The sequence below is a fragment of the Chelonoidis abingdonii genome, chromosome 15 (assembly GCF_003597395.2).
Source record: "Chelonoidis abingdonii isolate Lonesome George chromosome 15, CheloAbing_2.0, whole genome shotgun sequence".
Classification (NCBI taxonomy): domain Eukaryota; kingdom Metazoa; phylum Chordata; order Testudines; family Testudinidae; genus Chelonoidis; species Chelonoidis abingdonii.
Window position 1 is genome coordinate 8,654,959 of NC_133783.1, and position 11,224 is coordinate 8,666,182.

The window sequence follows — 11,224 nt, forward strand, 5'->3', positions numbered from 1 at the left end:
CCAGTACTTGCAAATCATGTGGCTATGTGGGATGGCTACCTCCCATTTCCCAAGGGCTAACTCCTTCTCCTGGACTTTTGGGAGCACTGCCTCCCTATTTTCTTCTTCTCTGACTTCCTTAAATAGCACCAGGAAGGCGTGTGGGTCCTCCAACCTCTTTACATGTAGGTTGAGGAGTATGATGTCAGCAAAGAGAGTCCCCCTGGACACCTGGGTAATTTGGGCTTGGTTCACCCTCTTCAGCTGGATACCCTTCTTCAGAGTTACTCTCATGAGTAACTGCTTGAAATCTCATCAGAAACTCAGGCCTTTTTTCTTCTTGATGTCATTTAAAGATTTCTGAACCAGCAGTACAGGTCCTGGTGGTTCCATATGTTCTCTCCAGGGCAACTAGGTAATGTACTTGGCACCAGAGTTGCTGGTTCTGCAGACCCTAGGGCTTTTTGCTATCTTCTTTCCCCCTCTTTTCTGCATTGCTACTCTGGGACCACCTCAGTGGCCTGGTCAATCCAACTTTCAAAATCCTCATAATCCAAAAGCATGAGCAACTTCTCTGAAAATATCCTCAATCTCTTACAGTGGTTGCCATCCAGGCAGGTGAGCCACACTTCTCCACAAGTTATCCCACAAGCTGGCCCCAGCTGTCAGTCATGGCTTCAAATCTTTCTGTGCTAGGAAGGACTGTAGCTTTGGCACTAAAATCTGTAGGTGCAGTGCTCACAGGCACAACACTTACTACCTCTTAATTTCCTATTCCCTGGGATGGTGATCCTTCAGGTGCTATCACCTCCCTTGATATTCCGGTGGCATTCAGCACTTCTGAGCACTGTAACAGGGCACTGCTGCTCCTTGCTTATAGTTCTGGTGAATCATCCATTCATTAAGAGTCTCCCTCAAGCCTTCTCAGCATGAGACCACTTTGTCTATCCATAGGGTTACTGGGGATTCTTGCTACCACAAAGAACTGGCTGTAAGCAGCTTCCTTTGCTCCAGTCAGAAAGCAAAGTGCTTCTCATCTTGCATTTTAGCTTGGCCCCTCTAGGTGCCACTAAACTCATTGCTAACAGGCTGAGTAAGAAGTTGTGAACTGGCTGTGTTTGTCTGCCTCCATCCATAACCACTCTTCGAGGTGTGGCTTAAACCTCCTCCCTTTCCTTTATCTGGGGCTTGGTATCACTAATATTTGTAGCAACTTCTCCCATCTCATCATGCAGGTTGGGTTCTGGATTTTTCTTCTTGGTGCCTTGTGCCTCCACTATCAGTGACGCTTCACCATGTCAGACATACAAGGGTGCTGCCTTTGAGAAAGCAGTAATAGTTGGATCCTAGAAAGCCATTTGCTGCAGAAAACCACGGAATTTATGTTTTTGCAGAGACTCTTTAGTTTTTACATTTTGTGAAAAAATAAGAACATCTCTTAACTAAACTTTTACTGAAAGTACCCATGTCACTTATTCAGTGCGCACAACCTCCCCCTCTTGTGGTTGACATGAGTAATTAAAGTTATAAACAGATGCTGAATACTTTAAAAATCACCCACTAAAAACCATGCCATTGAGTTTGGCAAGAACAAATTTCACACAGATGGTAATGTACTGTTCTGTACTGTATGCAGCAAGGCTGTAGATCAGTGTTTCTCAAACTGGGGTCACCGCTTGTGTAGGGAAAGCCTTTTGTTGTCGCAACACCCAGCTGTACATCCAGTTTTGCATATTTGAATAGGCCTATGTGTCTCTCAAATGTATGCTGCAATGCCAAAGGGTGCATCCAGAATTTTGTGATGCCTTTGCTGAAGCTGACTCAATTAATAGGTAAATAGCTTATAATTTCTCAGCCCAAACTAGTTTCCACACTTTAAAGGTTGACTTTCTTTCCTGGCTAAAGTGATTAGTCAGATGTCAGTATCTCCATAAGTCCTCAACTTAGAGCGAGGACCAATGTTCCCAATGATTCCCTCTTCTCTATCTGAAATAGAAATTCTTGACTGTGACGCTGCATCCATGATAATTATGCTTATACTAAAAGGAATAATCTTTTTTTTTTTAAATTGTAGTTAAAAGACTTGAAAAGTTACATACAGTAAAAACTCTATCCTGAGCTACTAGGCAAAGAATGTTCCATCTCTATATCAGTCATCAGAATATATATAAAATTAATTGGGGGAAATTATTTCACCTACCCGGATGGTGCTGGTGGAGAAATGCTGCACAAATTTAATTAGAACTGTTTGGGAATTTTCCCATTTTTTTTATCATCAGAAAATATTAGATTGTCAAAACCAAACCTGTGTTTGCAAAACAAGTTTGATTTTGACAGGTCTCCCAACTCAAAAATGTATTGGAAAAAAGTTTTGAAATTGTCAAAATGTCCCATTTTTTAATCTTTTTTTTAAAATTTGAAACCACTTTCTTTTTGAAATTTTAGTAAATGTATACTAAACCAAGTTAAAACATTTTTTAAAGATCTAAATCAAAAAAAATAGTTGAAATTCTCAAAATGAAACATTTCAATTGACCTGATCTGCACATTTTTTTTGGATTGTTGGTTTGTGAATTTCTATTTCTTATTTTGGTCTCCTTTCAAGAAGAGAATGAGTGCTGAAATCTTGAAAATGCTCACAGGGCATGAAAACTATTTTCCATCCACATCTACTTTAATGGGTTTAAGATTTATTTTTACTATTCTTTTTACAGTACACTAGTTGTAGGGGGTTGAAAGAGGAAAGAAGAAGAGAAGAAAGAGGGATGCTGCAAAATGTGTACTTTGAAAATTAGGGCCAGTTTCTGAAACCCTTCTTCAGGCTGATGACACTTTACACTACAAGTAGCCTACTGAAGAGAACTGGACTGTTTGCACAGTAATGTAATACTTAGTGTAAGGATGTCAGAATTTAGTCTTTAATATTTAATTTTTCAGTTGTGTATGTATAAAATCTGTTTCAGCATTAACATCAGCAGTGATTCCTATTTGATATTTGTAGTAAGGATATTTTTTTAGCAAGGCTTTTTTCCTCCCTTACTATATTTTATGATATTATTACGGCATTTTCTCTCCTGTCCTCACTTCTCCCTACTGTTTTTCTTTTCCTGTTTTTGATTGAAGCCTAGATATATTGGTGGGTTAAGGTGGATTGTCACACCCACTGGATATTTGTATTGTTTGTAGAATCTTTATTTAAAAGAGAAGTTTTCTTGAAAGGACCTCATATCTTAAACTATTCCATTTTGTTCTTATCTGACTGATAGATGACCATTAACATGAGTTCTCATTGGTGGATTTGTTTGCATCTGGAAATTAAATTTTGCATTTAATTTCCTGCTGGAGCCAGTTGGTGCATTGGCTCTTGGAAGAAGAGATGACTAGAGATTGCCACATTGAATTGTAACCTGCCTGGGACACTCTTCCTACCAAAGCTACTTCTACCAGTACATACCAAATTCAGATCTATACATTACCCAAGTCAAATTGACACATTCCCTTCTAATTTAGGACAGTCCTAGCCAAGCCTTACTTTTTGTTTGATTTATTTTTACCCAATACATCAAACATAATCCAAGGTCAAAAGGTGGTAGAAAGTAAACAGTACTCAGTTGTTCAAAGGTCAAAACTTTTGCAATTGGAATAGACAGCCACATGCCCATTACTGGCAACTATCTTTCACAATGGTAGTCATGCGTGCCAGCTGCCTGAGAATCTTGTCCTGAGATTTTTTGTAAGGGAAGGGTAGATCATCAGTGTGACAGGGTGGCCTGCCCCTTTAAAGGCCGAAGAACTGGAGCCCCTGTCCAGTTAACCCTGCTTGCCACACTTGGGATGGAGTCTGGGGTTAATTAGTAGAACTAACTGGGTAGAAACAGCAGCAGGAAGCTGCAAAGTAAGGGGAATGCTTAGGAAGCTGTACAGAGACTGCAGAGAGTGAAAAAAGCGAAGAAGACTCTGAGACCAGAGGAGTTGCTTCAGCTAGGAAGGTCTGGGAGTAGCCTGCTCAAGTAGGAAGGAACCTGAGACACCAATTGGACTTTTTATTTAGCAAGGTAAATGGATTCCTGCAAGCTTAGCAAATTTTCTGTGTGTCTGTGTTCAAACACAAGTAAAAGAAGAATGTGGTATCTTATGTAAACTGTTGTGTAGTGTTACCCCACAGGTGCTTTCATTTCAGTGGTGGGTGAAGTGATTGTCACATAGCTAGTCTGTAGGTTTTATAAAGTGCTTTAGGGACCTTTGTGATAATGGTGCTACATTCTTCCATGAAAGCTGATAATATCGTTTCATCACTGCTGGGCATATAAGGTGCTTACAGTCTTGTGAAACATTTCATGATTGGTCAGTAATAATAAGATTAGCCAACTTCTCTGAGATAAATTTTTAATAGAAAAACAAGTCAAACATGAAGCACTAATTCTTCTAGTGCTGCTTTTAGTTTCAGTGCAGGGAAGTGAAACAGTTAACTTCAGTGCATTCAACATAAAATGCTATTGTTCTCTCCCTTAAAAGAAAACATAAGTGCAACTTACATATGCAAAAGTTTGAAATACTCATAGGTTTTCCATCATCCTTTAAATCTTTTCTATGATAGCTCCTTGGCACTACTGCTTGAAATTAGAATATGTTTCTTTATAAAACACAAAAATGTACATTGGAGGGGCCTTTCCCCCTTCAGCTTCACCAGCAGATGAAATAAAATAATTCAAGTGTCAGTGTGGGAAAATTCTGGTAGTTTGTGTTTTCCCCTTATTATTACAGTGAATTTGACACACCATTGTAAAACAACTGCCTCCTACCCCAGATGCCTCAATAGAAATACAGGGCCTGATACTCTTCTTACACTTCTTCAGTAGAGGTACTTCTTGCTTTTACAGTTGTCACTATACATGAAATATAAATATGAGCCAAAACTATGGAAATTTTTATGGACTACAGTGGATGATACTGGCTTCCTACACAACTCCCAAGCTTCCACCAGGCTTTGGGGCTGGACCCACAGGCTGTTTGCCCCCCCCAAAAATAATAATAATAATAATAATCATAATTTGAGAGGAACTCACCATACAGAACCTTAGAGAGACTTTCACTCCATCAGCTCCCTCATGCTGGTTTTTCAGTGGGCAGGGTTTACTCAGGCTTTAACATGAATTCTCATGCCTATCCTGATGAGGAAGGTAAATGAGTAAAATGGAGCCCTTGTTTTTGTTTTGCAAATCTAAATCTCAACTGAAAGGGGGTTGGCAAAATCAAAACCCATTCCCGGTTTTACTCATCTCAAACATCCCATGTATAAACTATGTAATGGGCTGTTGTTTGGCTTTCCAGCCAGCCTACACTGGATGATGGAAAAATGCCAGTTCTCCTTTTCTTGCTCTTTTGCAGGACTTTGTATTCAGCTGCACTACCTCTCTTCCTCCTCCTCATCAAGGCGAATGCCAGGGCACTGTGAACAAGGGCAAAAACCGGGGTAGAGGTAGAGCAGCTTCTTTTCTGGGCCTTATCTGAGCTTGGTCCATCTGTACAGCTCCTCCACCCAGGCCATGGGCATGCCACACCTTTGTCTGTGCCTAGTCAGCATGGAGAGACAGTTCCCCTTTAGTCCAACAGACCGGCTGCTAAGTGAATTCTGTCCAGCCAGCCACTGCCTGCCTGGCTCCCCTTGTCGTTCTTGTTCCCTTGCATGCCTACTCCTCTAAAACAGCACTCCCAGTGTCCTAATCCAGGCCTCATGGACACATTGGTTAACAGTCCTCAAATTATATGGGACATTAGCCTCCCATAATATTATTTTACACAGAAGGTTTCCATCAGAAATGAAGCACTCAACTGAGATGGTGTTATGATGCTGTGCAATTTACTGTACTTTGATACACGAAGACAGGCGGGAGCAGAGGACAGCTCCAGGTCCCTAATTCTTATGGTCTCTAGGCTCCATACTCCCTCTGTGTTCTCAGCAAAGGGGGAGGGAGGGTTTAAATATGCCATGCTCTTCACATTGTGTTTAATTTTCCCATTATTCTTCCCAGGTCAAGGCCTTGAGCTATGCATTTTCATGCTTTTCACATCCTCCTCCTGGGAATGTCATTGGTTCAGGAATACAACTCCAGTCAATGCACATGTGAAGAGAAAACAAATACGTGCACGTTCATTCCCTGTGGAATGCCTGGGAGCAATGGTTTACCAGGCAGAGATGGGAAGGAAGGTCCAAAAGGAGAAAACGGAGAGCTAGGTATAACAATGCAAATTTCTCAGGCCTATGCTTAGCCAGAAGAGTCCTGGGGACAAAAGTTTTCCTTCCTGCTAAAGAAACTAGCATTAAACTAATTACATTACAATCAAATGACCCTGTTTATCATCACCACTATGCACAGATTGTCCCCATTGCAGACTTTTTTTCAATAAACTCAGGTCACATTCAAATCCTGTAAAATGGTTACATTTGTGAGATCACACCGTAAAACATAGCGATGCTTTAAGCATTAAAGAGGACATTATTTAGTGCATAAACCAATCTCTTATACCCTTAGCAATAGGGTTCAAAGGTTACATGATTTTCAGCACATGGGCAGCAATTGTTACTTTCCCCTATAAACCTTTCCCTGTGTTTCCAATGTACCTATGCAAGCACAATTGCTGTGTTGCACATATAGAAAGTTATAATAACCTTATAATTCCATTTGCTCTGTGAGGTGAATTCCACGGAATAACTCCAAAGTCCTGTCAATAAGGCACTTCTTTTCTGACAGCCATGTGGAATTTTCAGGCTCCAGAAATGCAGAGCTTGATCTTGCAAACACTTACTCAAGGGAATGATCTTTTGTCATGGGAATCATCCCACTGAGGTCTAAAGGCAGGAGTCTGAAGTCAATGGGATTACTTACACAAGTAAAATAATGTACATGGGTATAGATTTGCCAGGTTAATTATGTGTGTATGCATATATTGCACATCAATGGACTGTACAGAAATGTTTTGTGTCAGATCCTCCGCTGGTATAAATAAGGATAATGCCATTGAACTCAATGATCTTCTTGAGAAATTCAAAAATCAGCAGAACTATGCTGCTTTACACCTACTGAACATTTGACCCACACCTGGACACACACAGAAGCATTTCTGGAATTTTAGTAAAAGACGAGTATTAATATTTTTATTAAAAAACATGTTCAGTCCAGATACAAACTTCTAAACCATTTGCAAGTGTTCAGATCTGGCTTTCTAATTTGAGTCCGTAAGGGTAACTAGATCAAGTCATGAACTTTGGATCATCATCAGGATCTGAACTTCCTGTAATATAAGGTATGCTTTTGGGTAGTATAGTTTGTGCCCATCTGCTGCTATGGCAGCAATTGCAAACTATGACAAGGCTGAAAAATTAAATTACTCACTTGCTGTATTTTGGTCTTTCTTTTTCATTCTTACTCCTTGGTTGACAGGGTTGAGAGGGGCACAGGGTCTCCCAGGAAAAGCTGGACCTTCCGGGCCAAAAGGCGAGAAAGGTTCAGTAGGTGAAAGAGGACCAACAGGTCCTAGTGGAGGCCAAGGTAAGCAGACCAGTCTTTTGTTGAGATAATAGCAGCGTACGTGAAGAAGTGGTCTAACTAGAATAGATGGTGGCCTTTTTTGAATTATGACTGGTTTGTGCAAGAACTTTACAAAGTGCATTGGGTGAGCTTTGTCATTTTTGTATGAAGGAGCAGAAACACCTTGAGGTTTCGCTGCCTGATGAAATTGACCAGCATGGCTATAAGTGGAATAATTATTTTGTGTCATGACAACAATATTTATTCTGCTATAGCTATTCCAGTCAATTTCCAAAGGAAAAGAAGCCCTTAGAGATGTGGGAATGGGGCAGTCCAGAAGATTCGCAAGGCTTAGAAATGAGCTAGGCCTTGGACTGTCACTTGGGGGAATGGAGTTTGATAAACTTGAACTTCCAAGGGAAGTCTCTTATGGGGTAGGATGGACACTAGAGTAATATTGATAGATGGAGTTCGAGGGTTCGCCCATCACTAGACTCACGTATTATTAAAACTGATAAAGTGACGATTTTTTTCTAATTGTAAGTTTTTATGATTAAAAGTTAAAAGCCAGTGTTGCTGTGGGTATTATTGAGAATTGCAGCCTGAAGGTAGTTTCCCTTTCACTCAGAGTAGAGCTGTGACTTCATAGTACCTGCTCTTGTAAAGAAACACAGAAATACAAAGCAACACCTTGGTAATGTTGTACCAGTGATTTATTACAGGTCTGAGACATGATTTCACTGGGATCTTGCCTTTTTTTTAAGTTCATAATTTTCAAAAATTTTCTTTGTTGTAATGAGACAGTATGAGTAACGCAATTACGTTATCACTCAGAACTTGATCATCTTAAAACTCAACTGAGGGAGTTGCAAGCACAACTGAAGAACTTGCAAGCTACTGTCAGCAAAGCTCAGAAAGGTAAGCAGGGTGAATTGGCATATTTTCCAATCATTTACAAATGAGCCCAACCAGAGAAGTGATGCTTAGATCCAGCTTCAGAGTGAACTCCCTCAACGTTCAAAAGGGTTCTGGTTGAGGCCAGTCTTTACTCATTGATACTCTGAACCTTCCATCTACTTGTCTGATGCTTTTGTAAAGGAATTCCAATTTGATGCATGGGGAAGTATGCGCCACTCCTGCAGTCACTCTGACATGTGTACTTAAACATAAGTGGAGTCCTACTGCAGTTAACAAATGAGATTATTCTTAAATAGGCTTGGCAGAGTTCATTTTTAATATAGTTTTGACAGATATCAATGTTTATTTTTAAGCATTTTAATTTTTATTTATTTAAATGTTCAGAGTTGTAAATTTAATTATGGAGTTTAAACATATTTTCTGTTTTTATCTATTTAAATTTTCACAGTTGTAGGAAATTATGGGAGTCAGACAATAATTATTTAATGGCAATAGATGTTGACATACAAAAATGTAAAGCATTTAAAGCATTAAAACACAAACTAACACCACACATTATAATATACAAAGTAAATATCATTAAATCAAACTCTAAGTTCACAAGCAGCAATTTTCTTACTTTGACTATCCATAAATTTCTATTATCATCAAAGGAATTATTTTTTGTCAACTTGTGTTTGTATGGTGAAATTTACATTTATTGATATTTACCAAGAAAAATCTAATCCCTTCAAGCCTTTTGCTAAATTTCTGTACGTGGGGGATAACTAATGGATCATGTGCTAAGTTCCAATCTAAGGTGATTCTTAGGCTACAAAAGTGTTTTTTGTATAGAATCCATGCTGTGTCCAATAGGTCAGTTTAGCTATCATGTGGCCAAAAAATAGAGTGGGAGATAATTGCTCTGTGATCTTTACAGCAGGTGGGGCCTGCTTCTACTCCCATCAAAGTCAGTGGCAAAGCTACCATTGGCTTCAGCAGGAGCAGGCTCTTAATAATATATAAGGATATGCACTAATGTAAATTGAGCTGACAGTATTATGGCCGCAGGCTTCTCCCTGTGCCCTACCCCTCCTGATGGATGTAACCTTATGAATAAGTGCTATTTCTATTCCAAAAACACTACAGCTTACAGTAGTACTGCTCCAGTGTTTACTCATGTTATCTAGCTGTCCGTGTGTGTGCATGTGCACATGATGTCCCCACCCTGCTCCTCACACAGTGTGTGGACACAAAAGAAGAATCTCCAAGCTTACCCCATCTCTGGGATTCACCTTCTATTATTCATTTGGGGTAAGATTGTAACTCACTATACATCTGCTCAAGGGGGGCCACTCACCTGCTTACTACTTCGCTGGAGCAGATGGGTAGAGAGAAGGGAAAGAGACAGAACCTTGGCTCCATTCCACCCTTCTTGCTGACCAGACTAACTGTGCCAGTGCAGCATGAATAGTGATTTATTGGTGGTAGATTACTACACACCAAGAATAAGGAGGAAATGGGGGAAGAGGGGTGACTCTGAGCCCCAGTGCATCTCAGGACTGTTCGTGGATAGTTCACCATACATACACACCCTCCTTCAGAGCTGTGCCAAAAGTCACTATCCAGTCCTTAAATAACAATAATACAACATCAACTGTAAGATTACGCCTTTGTGCTTCTTTCAAGGGTTTTCGCCTCAGGGCCCCTTAGTCTCTGCATCTGGTCTCTCAATAAAAGATTAAACCCTTTCTAAACTCCTGGTTTGAAGCTAATAGGACTCAGCTGCCCTGGCATCAGAACACATCAGCAAACGTAGCTGTGCATCTGTACACAGAGTTCTGACATTAGGGTTAGTTACAAAAGAACCCTCTTTTCCTATGTAGGCTCCCAGAAGCAGCTTCCCCATTACAGTGAGATGAAAGTAACATGGATGTACTCTGCTAACATGTCTTCCTAGTTCTGCTTTTCCCAAATGGCATGACTGTTGGTGAAAAAATATTCAAAACTGAGGGCTCCGAAGGCAACTTTGAGACTTCAAAAGCTGTGTGTTCCCAAGCTGGTGGCCTGCTTGCTTCTCCAAGGAATTCTGCAGAGAACAGCGCCATTCAACAAATAGCAGCTTGGCATAAAAAAATGCCATTTCTTGGAATAAATGACATACAGACAGAAGGCACATTTAAGCATCTAAATGGTGAAGCATTAGGATACTCCAACTGGGCATCTAATGAACCAAACAATTCTGAAGGAATAGAGGACTGTGTAGAAGTCCATTCAAGTGGCAAGTGGAATGACAAATCCTGTGGAGAGAAACGATTAATAATTTGTGAATATTAATCTACCTGCCCTGTTGGTTATTTGTCACTTAGTACAAAGGTACATACAGCTTTACATATTGTTAATTATGTCAATTTACGGTAGCCCTACATTTTGGACATTGTGCTGCGTCAGTAATGTAAAGTATACAGCTGTCTACTGTATGTGAAAAATTATGGTCCAATAAAATAACCATGCAACACTGATTAGCGTACTGAGCTGGTTAAAACGGGGGATATAGTACAAATGCTGTGAGATGGTTGATCCCCACTCATTTTCAGATTGTCCTTGTTCCATACAAGGATCCATCCTGGGAAATCCATGGGAACTAGACACATGGCATGTTTCTAACTTAAAAGGCTACAAGCTGTCACTTTGTTTCATATAGAGCCACCTGGCAATGCATTATTAGCTTAACAGGCAGGGACTTAGGATGAAAAGTCAAATGGCAGAATTGAAATTTCGGGATTCCCTTCCATCTCTATTTACAGGCATTTCAGTAT

At 40.1% G+C, this 11,224-nt stretch overlaps 1 protein-coding gene across 3 annotated transcripts; it reads left to right on the forward strand.

Annotated features, from left to right (window-relative positions):
• The first annotated feature begins 6,027 nt into the window (after positions 1 to 6,027).
• LOC116828255 (pulmonary surfactant-associated protein D-like) lies at positions 6,028 to 10,927 on the forward strand. Of its 3 annotated transcripts, none has more exons than XM_032786352.2 (4): positions 6,028 to 6,214; positions 7,422 to 7,529; positions 8,343 to 8,426; positions 10,366 to 10,927. In XM_032786352.2, the coding sequence occupies exons 1-4, from the start codon at positions 6,028 to 6,030 to the stop codon at positions 10,740 to 10,742; spliced, it is 756 nt and encodes a 251-aa protein (XP_032642243.1). In that variant the 3' UTR covers positions 10,743 to 10,927. The 3 variants fall into 3 exon arrangements, with proteins under 3 accessions (XP_032642243.1, XP_032642245.1, XP_032642244.1); XM_032786354.2 differs by having other exon boundaries at positions 10,292 to 10,389; XM_032786353.2 differs by lacking the exon at positions 7,422 to 7,529.
• Positions 10,928 to 11,224: the final 297 nt, after the last annotated feature.